This window comes from Equus asinus, chromosome 10 (assembly GCF_041296235.1).
Source record: "Equus asinus isolate D_3611 breed Donkey chromosome 10, EquAss-T2T_v2, whole genome shotgun sequence".
NCBI lineage: Eukaryota > Metazoa > Chordata > Mammalia > Perissodactyla > Equidae > Equus > Equus asinus.
In genome coordinates this window covers 82,073,722-82,093,929 of record NC_091799.1, presented here as the reverse complement: position 1 = coordinate 82,093,929, position 20,208 = coordinate 82,073,722, and the positions used below count along the sequence as shown (strand labels likewise).

At 42.1% G+C, this 20,208-nt stretch overlaps 1 protein-coding gene across 2 annotated transcripts in view; it reads right to left on the bottom strand.

Moving 5' to 3' along the window:
• The window catches only part of ADAMTS12 (ADAM metallopeptidase with thrombospondin type 1 motif 12), a 314,281-nt gene that overhangs the window by 42,729 nt on the left and 251,344 nt on the right, over positions 1-20,208 (bottom strand). For both annotated transcript variants that reach the window (XM_014831237.3, XM_044779442.2), the window contains exon 18: positions 7,885-8,095. In XM_014831237.3, coding sequence (XP_014686723.3) covers positions 7,885-8,095 — 211 coding nt within the window. The remainder of the gene's footprint in view (positions 1-7,884; positions 8,096-20,208) is intronic.

Sequence of the window (20,208 nt, the reverse complement as noted above, 5' to 3'; positions counted from 1 at the left end):
TACTCCCTGGCTTCCTGGCACCAGAAACCACCATCTACCACAGAGGCAGACAACCAACGACATCCACCTGTGGATTCCTTTATCTCACCATCCCCCTTGCTGCAAGCAGCCTCGCAAGGCCAAACGCAGGCTAATGGGAAAGCGCCAGCTAGCAAGGCCACAGGCTTCCCCTCCCTACAGGCCTCCACATTCCTTATAACCTTTAAAACCACTTTGCCTCTCCTCTTTTGGGGAGACAAAACGAATTTGAGGGCTCCCTCTCATCTCCCGGCTGATGTCTCCCAAGATAAAAATCCTCTCTTTACCATAAGCCTGGCATTCCAGTTTTTATTTGGCCCCTCTTGTGTGGTGGGTAAAGAACCTTTGTTTGTATACAAAGATACTTTATGTTCGATTCACTTTAGTCATCCTGAGTCACTCTCCATTTATTACATTCTAATCTGAACTCACAGGTTTTCAAATCTCCACTTTGTAAAAATGTATCTGTCCAATCAAATAATCCTCTGCGTATGTCTGAACACATTTCCAGGCTGGCTGCCTCAGGCAGGCTGCATTTGGAGAGCTGATTCAGAAAACGGCCCCAGCTAATGCCAACTTCTCTCAAGCAGCAGGTGCACCTCCCTTGCAGTTTTTTCTTTCCAAGAAATGTCAGAGTAGACAGCTACATAGCAGGAAACTCTTTGATTCTTCTTTTCTTACTCTTCATTCCCTTTTTGTTTGTTTGTTTTGACTTGAAATGTTTCTAATGCCTATGGGGAAGTTAGACTTTATCACACAATTTTACTAGCATTTGTATGTTTTTCTCGCTGAGGAATATTAGCCCTCAGCTAACAACCGTTGCCAATCTTCCTCCACTTTATATGTGGGTTGCTGCCACAGCATAGCTGATGAGTAGTATAGATCCGCACCTGGGATGAGAACCCGTGAACCTGGGCGGCCAAAGCAGAACGCACCACACTTAACCACTATGCCACGGGGCCAGCCCCCTACAAGCATTTTTTAAAATCCAAAAGTATATAGGTATGTGCCCTTCATCCCCACATTGAAGTGTGAGGTAAAAGCGCTATAAAACCTGTAAGAAATAGCTTAAACTCCCCAGTCTGCCATTAGTAACTCCAGACATGTGACTAAGCCTCAGCTTCCTCATCTGGAAATTGATATAAATTAACACCCACCTTTCACGGCTGTTGTGAGGATTACATGAGACAACAGTCTTAATATAGTATATAATATATAGAAGATGATTGGTAATTACAAGCTATTATTATCACTGTTACAATGATGCTGATAATAATAACACAGGCCTAGGGTCTCCGACTTCTACTGTCTTTGTGGGACACAAAGTGATACACAGATCTATCTTACGGGACGCTGTGAGGTGAGCAGCTGTGTGGGTGAAGCAGTTGTAGGTGCGTGTATAGAACACACTGGGGCGACCCACACATCCTACAGGTTTATTGCTGGATTTTTTTAGATTCAGATTTTCTAGGGGTAACAGATGGTTATAAGTTTTTTTTAATTTACAAATTTTAGGATTAAATAATCTTATTCATTGTGCAAATCTGCTCAACCTAAAAGAATAAAGCAAGAGTAAATAATAGCTATCTAGCTGGTAGTTTAGTTAAAATACATTTCATGTTGATCTTTTAAAACCAAAGATTATCCTAGAACAGAAATTCCAGAGTGGCAGTTGCAAGGGCTAAATTTGGCCCACTGGCTTGTCTTCTTTGGCCTGCTCAATCTCAAAACACGCAAGCAAACGAAGAAACGAAATACAAACACTGAATTTAAAAATTAGCAGATTTCATATTAAAATGCCAGATTTTTAGCTTCTCTTGAAAAAGCAGACATTTGCAACTATTGGCTCTGTTCCCAAATGGCAACTCAAAAACTCATTACTGGCGCCCTGGTCCAGGAGGAGTCTCTATGTCCTCCGGCACACCTGCCTTTCACCCCCGGGACACACAGCATCTTCCAAATAACAGCCAGATGCCATTCCTTCCACTGGGGTGTAATGCGCCCCATGGGACAGTGTTAACTATCTATGAAGTATATTGGGCCTAAAAACTAATGTGCCTTTTCTCATCGTCCCACTAGAACAAGCAGCACTGTTTTGGGGTTTTTTTTTTTTAATTAATTAATTTAAAAAATTTTTCAATGTATTCACATTTATTTATTTATTTTCATTGAAGTAACATTGGTTTTTAACATGGATAGACCCTGAGGGCATTATGTTAAGCAAAATAAACGAGACGGGAGACGGAGAAAGTCAAATACTGTGTGACTGCACTCCTAAGTGGAAGATAAAAACAATAAGAACAAATGAACACACAGACTCAGAGAATAGCCTGGTGCGCAGCAGAGGGGACGGGGGTAGGGAAGAGGGTGAAAGGGGGGACTGTGCTCCTGTGTCCAGTGATGGACGGTAAGTAGTCCTTGGGTGGTGAACATGATGTACTCTACACAGAAATCAACACATAATGATGTATCCCTGAGATTTATGTAATGTTATAAAGCAGCACTGTTTTGTATTCAGCCCCACACTTCCTCCAGGACATCTTCCAACTCTGTTTGCCTCCTTAGGAGCTGTCAAGCCCTTCAGAGGAGGCAAATGCAGGACACACGCCACACTCAGAACACATCTCAACTGGTAGTTTCAGAATTCTCAAAATCAATTTCTGCTATGATTATTTTATGCCTTTATCTTATAATTTTGAATTCTGTACCAGGTAAGCTGCTTGTCAGTCTGTTAATGTCCTCCCCGGGAGTTATCTTGCCCTCACTCCCCATCATGCCAAGATTAAGGCCTCTGGGGACAGCCCGCTGAGAAAGAGCTCTGCCGCTAAATTACTCAACTCCACCCACGTGAGGCGGACTGTGGCGGAGGGGCTCAGAGCTGGCTTGGAGCCGTAGTGCTGAGGCAGTTTATTAAAAAACAGTTGGGGTTTATCGGAGATTTTGAGCTAAAGGGCTGAGTAGAGAAACAGCTAGTGCTTTGGGCATAAAAACATTTAATGTATAGTCTCAGGAATTTATAAATGAATGATTGGATCTCATACTAAAACCAGCTTTGAAAGTAAGCTAAAACACTTAGGTACCTGTTACGGTTGAATTGTGTCCCCCCAAAAAGATACATTGGAGTCCTAACTCTGCCATTCCTTCCCCCTGTACCTTAGAATGTGGCCTTCTTTGGAGATGGTGTCTTTACAGAGGCAGTCAGGGTACAATGAGGTCACTAGGGTGGGTCCTAATCTAAAATGACCATTGTTCTTATAAAAAGGGAAATTTGGATACAGAGACACACACGTGGGGACAATGCCATGTGAAGATGAAAGCAGAAATCAGGGTGAAACGTCTACAAGTCAAGGAACAGCAAAAACCGCCAGCAGACCACCAGAAGCTAGAAGAAAGTCATGGAACAGATTCTCCCTCACAGCCCTTGGAAGGAACCAACCCTGCCGACACCTTCATCTTGGACTTCTAGCTTCCAGAGTTGTGAGACTATACATTTCTGTTGTTCAAGCAACCCAGTTTGTGGTACCGTGTTATGGCAGCCCTAGAGAACTAATATAGTGCCCTAGATAATTAAAAAAAAAAAATCAGACATGATGAAGAGAATCAACATGACTGCCAATTGGTTTTCTGTGAGCACTTGTTTCAAACAAGGGCACCCATATGTGTTCTCCAGGAAACCAGGCAAAGCATAGGCTGCTTACGTCTGAGAAGGATGAGGTGTTGGCACTTGCAAACGCCCAGTGACAAAAGAGCAGAGGTGAAAACATCAGGCCTCAGCCCCACATGAGCGCCTTGGACCTGAACTGAAACTAGGGAATACCAAGGGTAAGCCACTCAGCACTGTCTCCTGGCCTTCCATGCTCTGCCTTCCTTCAGTTTGCAAGGACTCCTATGAGACTTCACACAAGAATTTTCCTCTGCTTCTCATTCCCAGTTGGCAACAGACATGCCACTGGCGCTTGCTGCCACACCTTCCATCTGCAGAGCCAGGAGAGCGCCTTGTGAAAATCGGCATCTGCTCTACCTGCCCTCTGGTGCTCTCCACCACCTGCGTGAACAGCACTGCGCTCGACAGACTCTCAGCAACTTGGCAGACTGACTGTTTCATCCATTGGTTTGTGTGCTTCTGTCAGGCATAGAAAGGGAAGATTAAAGACTTTCACAGACCCTGGGCACGCCTGCTTTTGGAGGCTCCACCCCACATCCCATCAAATATATTAAAAAAATCTCTAGTCTCAAGTGAAATAGAATCCTTTTCTGTAAAAACCATGTGAAAGGCTTTTTATTCCTTTGCTTTTGAAAGCATTTGGTGAGGATAACTCGTTTAATTTATGAGTGGCTCTGATTTCTCAGCAATGATGATGCATGGCCTGGAATTCCAGCCACGTGAGAAAAGCGGATCTACAAATCGTTTCCAAACATAATACACTTTTCATGAACACTAAGAGCTGTCATATGGTGACATTTTTCAGACCTTTGAGATGCCGTGTGGCATGGTGTTCAGAGTAACAGCTCTGCTGCCTGCATTCAAATCTTGGCTCCAACTGCTTGGAGGCTGTGTGACCTTGGACAAGTTTCTAGACATCTCTATGCCTCAGTTTCTTCACCTGTATAATGGGGCTAATAAGCCCATTGTGAGGTATTGTGTTAATTCCTATAAAGGTGTTTAATACACATACTAAATGCCCAATAAGTATTTGCTATCAATATGCAATTAAATATTTATTTCTGATTTTGCAGTGTCCTCTGTTTTTATGGAAGCAATATATTAGCTTTTTTTCAGGTCTCAAAATTTTTGTAGGCCCTTGAACAATGTGCAGGCCCTAAGCACTGTGCTTACAGTGCTCCGTGCATAAAATGGCCCTGAGCTCAAGAAGGGAGTGAGATGAAAATGTAGGGAGCCACAGATCAATTTCATGAGGACAGTTGAGTGTCATTGATTGGACAAGGTGTGCAAAATCCAAGTAGGTTGGAAAACAGACCTTTGTCTTATTGCCTGATAACAAAGTTACCATTTAGTGAATACTCACTATTTGCCGGGCACTATGCGAAGGCCTTACATGGATTATCTTCCAGCCTTATAATGCCCTGTCTTTCTAAATGAGAAAAGGCTGAGCGAAGTTTAACACTAGCTCAAGGCCATACAGTTAGGGCTTGCCAAGGCTGGAAAACCTAGAGAAATTACTATCCTGCTAAATCTATCAGTCTAAATGTCAGGAGAAACAGGGGAATTAATGAACTAATATCAATCTCATGGAGTTATTTAAGTGTTAAATGAGACAATCTATATGGTGTGGAAAGCACTCAACAAATGATGGATGACATTATTGTTATTTCCATCTATTCACTTTACTAACAAATGATTCATGTCTAGAGCTTACTATGTGCTAAGCACTGTTCTAGTAAGAACTTTGGAAATATTGACTCATTTGATCCTCATACCTTCCCCTGTGTCTAAGTACTGTTGTTATCTCCATCTTAGGGTTGGAGAAAACAAGTCACGGAAAACTAAACACAGAGAGATTAAATTCACACATCTAACAAGCAGCAGAGCCAGGATTTGAACCCAGAAGCCATGCCCCAGAGGCCACGCTCTTCACCATGAGACTGGCTGCCTCTCACAAGGCATGTCCCTGAGATGGCATACCTAGTAGGAGCCATGGAAGTTTGATACCTTGTCTTTGTTTACAACAGAGTCCCCCTTCTTTACCCTCCAAGCCCAGAAGTAGGTTGGGCAAAACCAGGTTGTTGGTGAAACTTGAGATTGAGGGTGGGAGTCTGTACAGACATTAGCAAGACAGTAGACGGAAGAAAAGAAGACCCATTCGATGAAGACTTTGATGCTGATTTAACAAAAAGCACCTCTCTTGACAACATCTCCTGAATGAAGGCAGTGGCTCAGCCTTTCTGCTCAGCTCCATCAAGTGGAAGCTAGAAACTGGATTCCGTGTCTGCTGTCAATACACTAGGCAATGGCTTGTATTGGGAACAACAGACCCAAGTACTTGTCACATCATGCCAACTTTTTGGTCCTTTATTCTCCAGTTAAGGGACACCATTTTGCTCCCCATAAACTTGAACACAATAAGAAGAAATCCTCAGCCAAATATGTAATTGCAGTCTTTTTTAAAAAAGCAGGAAATTCTGGCAATTAGTAAATCCTACATGACAAGAATTATTAACTGCTTTGTATGCAGCCATAACATTTTTGGTAAACAGATTTAATGGACCAGTCACAATACCCCATTCAGCCTTGTTTTGACAATACTGTAATTTACAGCAATCTAGGTTGGCAGTGGACTAACCGGTCAGGCCAGCCACAGACTATCATTGCACCCTCCCAGGAACAGCAGGGGAATATTCTAGCCTATTGCTGATATATGCACATGCATCAGGGCACACATCAGTAGCACACCTGTGTTAGTTTGTAGGTAGATTTCTTTCTACGTATACCTTGGTCTTTTCTTTTCTGGTTTTGGTCCTCTCTCTCCCATTTGATAATTCTTACAATATAGGGACCATACTTGCCATTTTTTAAAACTTTTCACCTAGATGCCCAAGAAAGCATTCTGTGCAGAACTGGAAGGTAAATAAACTGAAAATGTGACTACAAGCTAATGAAACAGAGTTTTGGAAATAAGGTTATCAAAGTGGCTGTGTTCAAAATGAGTGTTTTCTGCTTCCAAACAGTTATCTTCAGAGATGGTACCTTTGCTTATACAAATTTTCAAAATCTTTTTTAAATAATACTTTAAGAGAACCTTTATAAGCTATGAAAAGCAATCTCATTTATTTATAATCAAACATCACTTTTCAAACACAAAGGTTTTAGCCAAATTGATCACATTAATCCCTTATCCATCAGGCTTAATTCTTATTGACTTTCTGTGGCATTCTCCTAAATCAAAGGTGTCCCATTTCTCTCAAGGTGAGTCCTAAAAGGAGTTCCTAAGGTATTCTGGTCAATAGTAGCTTTATTATAGAAAACATGTGCCTTCCCAAGGAAGCTCATAACAAGTCAGCATCCATCTACAAATTCTGGCCTGTTGGCTTAAAAAAAAAAATCACTTATTTTCTAATCATCCCGTAGGTCATTGACTGAAATGCAACAGGGAAGCAGAGTGAGGCCCCTGGAGACTCCAGGACCCTTGGAGAAAGAAGGACTCTACTTCCCCTACAGACTCTGGGAGCACAAGTCTTGCTGGTACCCGATTCCATGGTGACCCCCAAAAAATTGAAGCCTGGGAGGTTTTCACAACCTGTTAGTCCACTCATTTCTAATTATATTCAGAGAATTAGATCAGATTAATTCTGGAAAAAGTAACACTTATTTGAACTTATGTGGTTAATGAAAATAGATGTCCTAAACCTTGGTAAGGCCTGGCCTTGACACAAGCTGAATAGATGGATGATTTGAAGGGATTCTTCAAGGGTCAAGTGTACTGCCTATTGTCCCACCATTAGAGTGACACTACTTAGGTTTTAGTTAACACTAACAGTTCCAGTGAAACATAACTACTGGCAACAAACCAGCTTTCGGGGTGAGTGGGGAACCCTGATTCACAACTAATGGTTTAATGATGGGCCAGCAAAAATCCTGACTTGTCAATTGGCTGTAGTGAGCCTGTGCGAGCAGGAGCCAGCTCATCCCTAGAAGGTATTTGACCACTGTGAGAAGATCCTATAAGAATGGAAGTCAAGCATTAGGATACTAGGTGGTGGGGAATGCAGGAACCAGGCCAGAGGCGATAGAGCTGGCCATTGCGCGATTTCACCTAGGGTCACTTTGGATTGGTTAATGAGGAAGAATGGGTGTGGGGCTGATGAAGTATGAATAATGTCAGTCTCCCTTTTAACCCGGGAGCTCACCTCACTCCAGTTGCCCACTGTCCAGTCTGATGGACACAAGATGTCTCTGTTGCAGGAAATGAGGGTCTTGGGCTTCAGCAGGTGCTGGCAGTCTTTAGCTTGGAGAGCCTGCTCATCAGAGCCCATGGTCTGGATGCACAGCACTGTTCGCTTCTTCTCTCCATGGGGCCCACATGTCGCTGAGCATGCTTCCCACTCCCCTGCCCACCACCTGCAGACACACATGGACATATGAGAAAAGATCACCAAAAGTATACATATACATGCAACGCAACTACTCGAAAGAAACCAGGCTCAGAAGCACACATTATAGAGCTGTGAGGTCCTGGAGACCCCCAAGCCCACTAGAGGGCACTCTGCTCGTTCGGTCATACTTCCAGAACCCAACAGAGCATCTGGCATAAGTAGATGGTAAGTAAGGATATTTTTGAATGAAAAAGAAAATACTCTCTCTTTTCAGTCAAGAAAACTGAGATCTAGGTTTCTGTTGTACAACTTCAAGCAAGTTTACACCTTACTTTCCTCGTCTGTTAAATGGATAAACAATACTGACTTTATATATAAGTGCTGTGGATTAAACAAAACACGAATTTATGTACAGTGCATAGTACAGAGCCTGACACTTAATAAGAACTCAAACATTTGTTATTATTTATCATTATTTTGACTGTTGCTATTGAATGAAAGAGCTCAGTTAGAATCCAGGTCTCCTGGACATTCCAATGTTTGACCAACCCAATGTGAAGCAGGTACTTCTCACTTATGAAGAAGCATTTGCTAATTTTCAGTTATTTAGGAGATAGTCAATCAGGGGCATTGCCTTCATTTTTTCCCCCATCTCCTTCAGTCTACCTCTTAGTATTTTCACTGGTCCCCTTGATAAGAAAGGAGTAAAGAAAGAATAAACTTAAATAAAATAATTTCTCTTTTGTCAGCTGTTCTTGGTAAGTTAAACAGTTGAACTGTTGGCTAAATTAATATTGGAAAAACGAGTATGTCTGCTCTTTCTCTACCATATTGTCACAGATGATTGACTCAAGATTCTAGGATGTGGGTCCAGTGGTTACACAGAAGTAGCTTTTGAAAGTGGCAGGGAGCCCTCTTGAGAGCCCTCTATCTTCCTCTTTCCCCATCATAGTGCAAATCTTCCCGACACACAGCACAGAACAAGTGCCTTGACCCCATGTGGTTTGGGTCCACCATTGCTTCAATGGACAGCCTGCTTCTTCATCCCTCGATGCACTAATAAGATGGGTATTTCTATCTTTGCATGGGAAAATAGTACAGCACGTGAAGTCCTTCATTTCCGACTTTAAGGAAGCCTCCTAACTTTGAGAGAACATTGAATTTCGAAGAAGACAAAACTTTGTACTCTTATTTATGTTTACTAAATATTGGATTTATTTGGGTAGAATTTTTTTTGATTCTCCTGTTTTTAATCTCAAGTTAAAAATATTAAAAGGAAGCCATTCCTCAATTCTATTATATTCTTCAGTAATAAGTAACTAAGATTACTTATTTATTCTTTGTTATTTAACATCTGGCTGTCTTGTGTGGATAAAGAGCTAATATTGGAACCATATGATATGAAATCAAATGAATACCCACTGTATTAATCTAATTACTTTGTCCTACCTCTGACATTTCCATGGGAGGTCAGACACACTGCTGAATATATAAAATGTCATTCTAGAAGGGCCTTAATCTGAACTGACAAAGTCTAATTTGTATAATTACTTGCTACAGGGCTTTCAGCTGTGTCACCACAAAGCAATAATGGACCTCCTTGTGCTCTCTCTTGGAATTTCCTCCACAGTCCCCTGGGGACATTTTGCATATATCTGTCACTAGTTTAAAGTGAAAACCATCCTCTTTATTTCCCTGCAAACATCTTCCAGACCCAGGGCCCAGGAGCTATTGCCAAATTGTTCTCTGTTGTCCATCTCATTCTTTTTGGTGTCTGCCATAATTCCAACTCTTCTGGGGGGATTTCTAATAGAATATTGTTAAAATGCTCTGAATTATTGGTGAGAAAGGCAATATAACATGCAAAGAACTTAGCAAGACAAAAGACCCAGACCAAACATTTATTCACTCCAACATGACATCCTCTCTGGTTTAATCAGCTTAGAATTAACAACCTAACTTGACTTTTTTCTGTTTTTGCCAATGATTTTGCTCTTACTAGAATGCTGATGACACCTAACATGCAATTGGATAATTTATCATACATCGTCTTGGATTGTTCTTTAGTCCTATGCATTAGTCAATCTTATCATCCCAGTTACAACACAAAAGTCCTAACGCCTGGGCTGTGTCAGTGATTTTCACTGTATCAACATTTGGGGAGCTTTAAAAAGTTATCAGTGTTCAGGCCCCACTGCAGACCAGTTGACTATAATCTCTTAGAAACAGAGCCAAGGCATCAGTGTTATTTAAGGGTCCTTTGATGACTTTTATATGAATTCAGGGTTAGAAACCACTGGTATTCTTGGTACCAAATAAATGGATTTGACTGTTTATCTTTAAATTTTTCTCCTGACAGGCCTTCAGGACTCTGTTTTAGTATGAGTTATGTAAACTATAGAAGCATGTGTGTGTGTGTGTGTGTTTTGAGACCCCTGGAGAGCCTGGAGTTGTTCTGGAAAAGCATACTGTAGTTAGGACACCCTCTGAGATCACGTGGGAGGGATGGGGTGAAGAACCTGTGAACCCGTTTTTTCTGTATCTTCTATCCACTCCCATGCCAGTGCTTGTTCAGGCAGTTCTGACTACCGATAAATCAATAAAATATAAAAACAAACTCTTTCTAATCTTCATTACTCAGAAAACCGAAAGTCCAAATCGGAATTTGTTAAACTCTTGCTCAGAATAGTAATTTCTTTAAAAAATATCGACTTTTATAATTACTATCTTTGTACTAATCTTTTCCCTAACAGCATTTACATTCCAAAATCCAATTCAATTGACCTTCCAAATTCTGATATAACAGCCACTATTACAATATAAGCACCATTGCTTCCTTGCCCCTTATACACAGTGTCTCCATATTCTGACTGAATCCTGTTCATCCCAATTCATTTTCTCTAGCTTTCTTCTTGTCCCCCACACAGACTGTGCTCATTCCTCTCCTCACTTTCATGGACTTTTCCCAGTCTCAATGACCCCATTCCTTTCATTTAGATCAGTGGCTCTCAACCAATGTAGATTCCCATAGTTCCTTCCCCAGGGTACACTTGGGAAGGTTTGAAGACATTTTTGATTGTCACAAATAAGAGTGGCGGTGTGCTATTGGCATCTAGTGGGTAGAGGCCAAGGATGCTGCTAATATTCTACAATGCACAGGACAGCCCCTATAACAAAGAACTGCCCAGCCTAAAGTGGCTATAGTGCTGAGGCTGAGAAACCTTGATTTAAATCATGAGCCATTCTTTTTACACTGAACACCAGCTGCCAGGGTGGAATGAATTGCTATCAGGGGTTTACTGGGCACTTTGGATATGCTGAGCACCATCACAGCTGTAGCCTAGCAAATCTTTGCTTTGCAGTAAACCAAAGTTCAGAGAGAAGTCAATAGGAAGAAGAGACTCAAATGACCTCTTTCTGGAGTCAGATACACTTTAAATTCCAAAGAATTTCTGTTTTGACAGACTACTCCATCCTGGAACGTGCTATGCAAGACTTTCATCCTGAAAGCCACTGACAATGTAATACATATTTCTTATGTTTAGATTATCAGAAGGTTTTACTAAATCTTTAAAGAAAATCTGTCTTAAGTACTCATTTGAGACAGAACACAGAGTGTCCAAAGTCAATGCAGAAACAAACCACTACTGAAGGATAATAATCCAGAAATAAAAAGATTAAATCTTGCACATGAAATCATTTTAGGAGAGGGACATGACATTTAGGAGAGGGAATGATGGGGATGAACTTTTCAGATACTATGGAAACTGATGACAGAGGAAGATGCTTCAACTTGAAATTTATATCCAGGGAAACTATTGGACTAAGCTTGCAAAAACAAATAATATTAACAGAGTAATTAATATTTATTTTTCATTTATTGCTTAAAAAAGTAAATTAACTTAATTTCCTTTCTTTAATCCCTTTGCGAATTTGTATGCATGATTTAGCTTTGAAGTTAGAATTTTCTGCTTGTTTATAACATTTTCATTGTGATTTAACGTGTGAGAAGTATTTTAAATCTTGAGATTCTGGTTTTAGCACCAAAACCTGATCATCCTGAGATGCTGGGCAGCAGCATGGTGTGGTAGCACCAGCACAGACTTCTCAGCAGACACATCTAGGTTCAAATCTAGACTCTACCACTTGACGCTAAGTGACTTTGGAAAATTTTTGTGAAGGCTTTACAGATGTCCTCATCTGTACAATGGCATAAAAATATCTACCAATCAGGATTGCTAACAAGAATAAATGGCTGGGCGATACGGAAAGGGCTGGAAGAAGAGTGGGTTCTCAATCCAGCAACTGTGCTCCTTGGCATTTACCCAAAGGAGCTGAAAACTTATGTCCACACAAAAACCTGCATATGGATGTTTACAGCAGCTTTATTTATAATTGCTCAAACTAGAAAGCAACCAAGATGTCCGTCCAAAGATGAACAGATAAACTGTGGTACATCCAGACCATAAAATATTATTCACCCTGAGAATAAATAAGCTATCAAGCCATGAAAAGACATGGAGGAACCTTAAATGCATATTACTAAGTGAAAGAAGCCAATCTGAAAAGGCTGCATACTATACAAGTTCCATTATATGATGTTCTGGAAAGGACAAAACTATGGAGACAGTAAAAAAATCAGTGGTTGCCAAGGGGATGGGGGGAGGCAGAGATAAGTAGGCAGAGCACATAGGATTTTTAGGGCCATGAAACTACTCTGTATGATACTATAATGATGGATATATGTCATTATATATTTGTCCAAGCCCATAGACCATACAACACCAAGAGTGAACCCTAAGGTAATCTATGGACTTTGGGTGATTATGATGTGTCAATGTAGGTTCATCAATTAAAAATTAAATAAAGCAAAAGAAAAATAGTGGGTTCTTAAAAATTGTTAGTTTCCTCTCTACCTCTGTACCCTAGGACATGGCATCCAACTTCTTTGAATGTCTGTCTCCTCATATACCACCTGGGGATAATATCCACCCTCTACCCCTGACTATTTCATAAATATTTTGGCAAGTTGAAATGCAATCATAAATAAGAAGGACTTCTGTAAATTAACCATTGTGTTTAAATATTTCATGGAATTCTATTTAGCTCATCATATCTTACTTCAGAATGCATTTTCAGAAATTGTACCTGTTATGTGTTACATTTCCTTAACATTTTTAGGAGTCAAAAGCTCTGAACAAGTTAGAGAGCCTTATCTGTTTCAACAAAAATGAACTGCACAATAGAAGCACCACAGGTGACTTTGCTAGTTGTTACTTTTGATAAAGATTTCACTCCAGATGCATTAAGTAAACAAGTATGGATTCAGGGAAAGGAATATATACAGGAGGACAAAATAAATATTAAAAATGAAATTTCAACAAAATTAGCTAGCTGGGGTCAAGCAATCTCCTAAATATAGGTACCATAAATTTGAAACATAAATATGGATGAACCATAAATATGTATGTGTGTGTGTGTGTGTCACCTTGGATATGAAAACAAAAACAGGGTCGGCCTCAGTGGCCTAGTGGTAAATGGTTAAGTTTGGTGCACTCTGCTTTGGTGGTCTGGGTGTGGTTCCCCAGGCGTGGACCTACGCCACTTATCTGTCAGTGGTCGTGATGTGGTGGCAGCTCACATCCAGAAAAAAGAGGAAGATTGGCAATGGATGTTAGCTCAGGTATTTTACTTTTGGTTAAAAAACACTACTAGAATCACAAATATCCCTCTCAGAAGGCTGTGCCTTTAGCTCGAGTTCTGAACTGGGTTAATTCAGGCTTGATCTGCTAATTTTGTTGATCTTTAATGACCACAAGCTGGGGACCAGGCATTATTCATATACAGAAAGAGTCTCCAAGAAATTCAGACCTTAGGAAATAGATACCAGACAGAGGGGAAAGTAGCTTAAACAAAAAATGCTACCAAACAACAAAGATTTAACAAGACTTGTCCAATTGCTTTTGCTTCATTCTTCTTTCCTAAGTATAATCTTCAAATTGTTCAGAGGGAATTGGAGGAAATTATGTTTTCAACACAACAGCAGAAGCGGAGGAACGAGATGGATTATTTTCCTCCCTTGAAGTGTGACAATGCGGAACGGCAGAAGCGGCAGCCGCAAAAATGGTCTTCAGCTCCCGAAGACAATCTGGGCACAGGATGTCACGTTTGTGTTGATCGGCACTGCACAGCGGCTGTCTGGTAGCCTGGCTCTCTTCTGTGGCCATCAGCACTTCCATTCTAACTGCCAGAGCTTCATTACCAATTGTGTGAGAGGGGGTTGCGTAATTGGTCCATTTCAAAATTTTGCTCTGAATCAGCAAGCTGCATTTGTGCACGCAGCTTAAGAAGCATTCCAGGAAAAAAGGAGTATCATCTACCTTGTACTAACAATACTGCTCTTAGAACTGAGAGATGAAGAGATGTTGATTAACCACAAAGCCCCAAGGAGGGTGGGGACCATGTGGACAGTGGCCAGGAAACAGGGCATTGGGCGAGGCATCTGCTGGTCCCAGCACTGACAAGAGCTGCTCCGTCCTGCTGATGTGTATGGATCTCATGTAGCCTTCCTGGCTGTAAGCTTCCTTAGGAAGTGACATATTTGTGCTATTCCAGAAAATCCTCTGCCCCACACTCTGAATAAACCCTTATCGAATGCTTTTCCAAGCTTTGGAGCTTCTATGCCTTGGTGGAGTGGTCTCAGTTCTTCCTCTGCTTTCACATTATGCTTGCACTAAGCTACCTGTATTAGTTTCCTTGGGCTGCTGTAACAAATTTCTACAAACTTGGTGGCTTAAAGGAACAGAAATCTAGTTTCTTATAGTTCTGGAGGCCAGACATCTGAAATCAGTATTAACAGGATGAAATCAAAGTGTCAGCTGGGCTGTGCTCCCTCTGGAGGCTCTAGGGAAGATCCGTTCCTTGCCTCATTCAGTTTGTGGTGGCCACCAGCATTCCTTGGCTCGTGGCCCATCACTCCAATCTTTCAGGCCAGTGATTTCAAATCTCTCTCTGCTCCGTCTTTGTATCGCCTTCTCCTCTGTGTGTGTGGGTGAACTTTCTCTCTCCCTCTCTCTTATAAAGACACTTGTGATGGCATTTAGGCCCCAGGTGGATCATCCAAGATAATCTCCTCATTTCAATCTTAATCACATCTGCAAAGACCCTTTTTCCAAATAAGGTAATATTTGCAGGCTCCAGAGATCAGGACGTGGCTATCTTGGTGGCTATTTTTCAACCCACCACATGGCCTCACTCAGGGCCAACTTCGAAGACCCTGGACCACTTGAGAATTCCTTTATCAAGGCTCCTCCTCTGTGCCTTTATCTGGTGTTCAGCCTCAGTTCACCTCCTGTCCTTCAGCCTCCAGACTCGTGTCCCAATATCCATCCTAGCACTGGTTGTGTCTTATAAAGTTACCTCCAACTAGAAAGTTCTGGTAATTAGAGTGCAGAGGTAGGTAAAGTTAACTATCCTTATGGGAAGTAAATTCTGAAAATAGTGAAGCCAAGTTTTCAGCTACAGGTGAATAAGAAAATGTTGGGTACAGATTGATGTCTGTTCCAAAACAGAGAGCTGACACCGAATCCACTGTCTTCTTTGATGATGTTGCTTTTATGTACACAGTCGATGTCCTCAGCTCTACCTCAGCCTCAGCAGGTGAGGGCCTGCATCAAAATCTTTCGGCACCCACCACACCTAGCACAGGGCTTGCTTTGCTTTAGACACAGCCCGAATAAGGGGAGGGTGCCTGTCTCTCTTTGACGGGTCTGCTGTACATACACCTGCTGCAGCTTATAGCTAGCCAGCCTTGGATTCAGACCTCTGCCATCTACTGGTTGCAAGATACTCAGGTAATGAACATTTCTTCCTCTGCATAATTGGCATAATAATAATTATTTTTCCAAGTAGTTTAAAACAATAAAGAGAATATATAAGGCATCTCTAAAACATCGCCAAGAGTGAAGTAAGTGTGATACCGGCTCAACACGACTTGACACAAGGGAAGGCATTTTGTAGAAAGGGAGCCATATTGTACCTATGGATAACCTCTAAGTAATTAACCCAGCTGGGCATTCTCCAGCTCATACGTAGGCTAGATAACAAATAACTGAAACATAAAGAAAACTGCATGCATTATGACTTATGACCCTTGCTTAGCTTTAAACCTCCCAGCTGCCATAAGACAGTAACTTTGTTCTTTTGAGTTCCTTAGAAACATAGCGACCCCTAGTCTATGGCACCAGACAGACAACATTCTTGACCCTCCAACAACCCCCAGACAGAGATTCTATACTGGCATACATCATCAGAGACAGTTAAGAGGTCTAGTGTGGCATTCCCCTAGTGTAGCGTGCCAGATGGTGTGGTGACCTCCAGTCTGCAGCACCAGTTGGTTAACACTTTGCATTCCCATCTCTATATCTCACTGACCCTATATAGTTGCTTCAAGATTCTGTCTTCTCTTTAAGGTTCTTTAGGACATGAGTCTACCATCTTCCAATTAGCTGGCTTTTCGCTTAATAAAGGTCCTTTCTCTACCATTGTCTTGCCTCTGGATTGTCCTGTGTCTTGCAGCAAGCAGATCATGCCCTCTGTGCAGCAATAGGTGCTTAAAAAAATCCACCTTTCTTCTACTCTACTTTCACAATACTTCTGGTTCAACGAATGTGTGCATTTCCCACAGCAAGCTATTCTGACACTGTCTAGAGTTAGCACAAACCCCACAGGTTAAGGGTTCAGTCCCACATGACTGCCCACCCTGCTACTTTCAGATCCAAAGTGCAAGTCCAGGTTGTCACCGGTGCTTCTTTCTGACCTACTGGCTATGAATAGGGGGTTCCCATGACCCTCTCCTCAGGTTTAATAACTTGCTAGAGTGGCTCACAGAACTCAGGAAAATATTTTATTTACTAGATTACTGGTTAGTTGTAAAAGGACACAATGCAAGAACAGCCAGATGGAAGAGATGCAGAGGGCAGGTATGGGGGAAGGGGTGCAGAGCTTCCACACCCTCTTCAGGTGTGCCACCCTCCCAGCACCTCCATGTGTTCAGCAACCCAGAAGCTTTCCCTTTGGTTAGGGTTTTTTATGGAGGCTTCATTACAAGGGCATGATTGATTAAATCATTGGCCATTAGTGCAATCTCTAGCCACTCTCCCCTCCCCAGAGGTTAAGGGGTGGGGCTGAAAGTTCCAACCCTCTAACCACGTGGTTGGGTCCTCTGGCAACCAGTCCTCATCCTGAGGCTATCCAGGAGCCCCCAGCCACCAGTCATCTCACTAACATACAAAAAAGCACTTATCACTTCCACTTTGGAGATTCCAAAGGTTTTAGGAGCTCTGCCAGGGACCAGGGATGGAGACCAAATATATATCTTGTATTATATCACAATATCGCAGTGCTCAATAAATGGTAACTGTCATATGGTTATTACCACCATTGTATCTCTTATGGGAAATAATGAATATTAGCTGGTAACATTAAGGCCAAGGCAGATTATGTAAAACAATAAAAATGAGAACCTAAACTTCAGGGATAAAATTAGATTCAGGAAATAAATAGCTGTGGCTTTAAGAAGGTAGCTGATCCACCAGAGAGAGTGGTTTTGAAAAGGGAAGCAATGTTGGGGAAGGTCATTCAAAAGATGTGACCGCCAGTTGACCTATGTATTGGACCTGGGCCACTGGGGGGCTCCCCACCCGCTCCTGTCTTTGGAATGTGTGCTCCTCTTGCCTTCCCCACTCCCAGAAGCTGCCCCAAGGAGGCAGCCTTGAGACAGTAATATGATGATGAGACTATCTGGACTGGGTATGAGACTAAACCCAGTTAAGCCCCCCTGTGTGGGACTGAACTTAGTTAAAGCTTCAATATAAACTTTGAGGATTTGGAGGGTGGGTGTGGAAATCTACTCATTTTGCCACCACCCAATTCAAGCCTCTTAAGTTCCCTTGCTTATTAAACTTGCCACCTACCAATCTGGAGTGGCTTGCCTCTTTTTTTTCTTCTCTGAGTCTCTCCCTGCCCTCTGAGACAGGTTTCAGATTACACCTGGGCAGCTTTGGGGAGGTTGCATAGCAACAGGCAAGAATCCCAGGCATGTGTGGAGTGGTTGCCATCTAATAAGTACAAAAGGAATTTATTGGTAGAGGGTCATCAACTCTGAGAGAGAATGAGTATGATGGAAGCACCTGAACTCTGTAGAGAGCAGGCTATCGATTAGCTCTAAAAAAGGCTTCTCTTTCTTGGCTCATTCTTCCCTGAAATGGTATCACAGAAACTGCAATTACATATAAAGCCTAGTGCTGGCCTCATCTGCTCCTCCAGTTCCCAGTTCTTCCCAGCAAAAGAGTTACAGGAAAGAGCCACAGCAAGGTGAGGTGATCACAGCACCTCGGTGCTGCCTCGAGAGAGGTGGCGTCTGGCTCTGGACCTCACAGCTGCACAGAGAATAAACCTTCTCCCTCTGAGATGAGAACACCCTGGCCTCTGGTCCTGCCTGTTGGAGCCTAGAAGAGACTGACATTGCTTGACTTAATGAACTTGTCTACACTCTCCTTTTTGACCTGGTTCTGTGGCATTTATCACATTCTTCTAGCTCTTCTTTAGAAATCAGCTTGTCACTTGCTTGATTTGTGATACCAACTAGTCCCCTCCTGTTTATCTAAACTCCTCTTAGTGTGTCTTGTTAGGGCTGGAATGAATGCCTGATGGAATCTGCAACTTAAACACACCTCTGTTTAAGGTCGCTAGAGAATGAAGACACTCCTCACGATTAATTCTTTCCTTCCTTCCTCTCCCTTCCCTTCCTTCTCTCTCTCCCTCTCTTTCCCTCTCTTCTTCCTCCTCCTCCATCTTCCTCTTCTTTCTCTCCCCTTCTCTCTCTTTAACATAAGCCCCTCATAATAACATCCCAGCTACTTTCTAGGATCCCAGTATCTTGAACCAATATGGTTACCAGCAAACGAATACCTCTATAACAGTGCTTCTCAACCAAGGGTCATTTTGCCCTCTGGAAACATGTGGCAATGGTTGGAGACATTTTTGATTGTCACAACCTGGACTGGGGACAGGGGGCAGGGTGCTACTAATATCTAAGTGGATACAGGCCGGGGATACTGCTAAACATCCTACAATACACAGGACAGCCCCCCACAACAAAGACTTACCCAGCCCTAATGTCAACAGTGCTGAGATTGAGAAAGCCCGCTCTATAGGTCCATTCTCCCGGGCAGCCTCAATACAACCAGACACTGTGATCTGAGGTGTCAATGTGTTGTCTGGAGGCTACTGTTGTACTGGTGAAGCACTCTTGGGAAAGCCGCACCACTAGCAAAAGAACTTTTGGGTGACCTACCTGGTAACAAATAAATGAAAAGCAATAGGATATATTGGAGTATATGAGGAAGTCATTTGGTTTAAAACTAATTTGGCCGGACATCGTTTTTCCAAAAAGGGCCTGATGTGGCCTGTTGAGCATGCACTGTATATCTGCTTTAAATATTTACTATGTCCCAAAGGCAGGAATGATGCCATTAAAGATAGGGATGTAACTTCCCCCTATACAGGCATTTCTTTAAGGATAAGCATCTCTTCCTGGGGACTAAGGATTAACTACTGACCTGCTGTGCTCATCCTGTGACCACTGATTTGTTGTGCCAGCAAAGCAATCTCATGACCATTGTAAAGGGGACATTCCTGTCACATGTGATGTATGCTTTGTGTTCCAAGATGGTATATAACCACTCTGTACACCCTGCTTCTTTGGTGCCCTTCCTTCCTTGGGGAAGGAAGTCCCCGGGCTAGTCCTCAGATCTGGCTGAAAATAAACTTGCCCCAATTTTGATTTATAGACTGATTATGGATTATTTGAATCGACAATAGCATTCTCTTGAACAATGCTTTGGGACTTAGTCTTACCAAACAATTAAACACAGAACACACCAGCTTTGTAAGAAACACTGCTATCTGGGGAGAAAATGTCCTCTCACTGCATACCACAGGCTCCAAGAGCAGAACCACAGAAACCTGTAACAGTTTTCCTGTATTTATTCTAATAGCAGGGCACACAGCTCTCCTTTATCACTGAACACTGGATTACTGCTAATGTGACGTCATTCCAGGCAGACGCATGGAGCT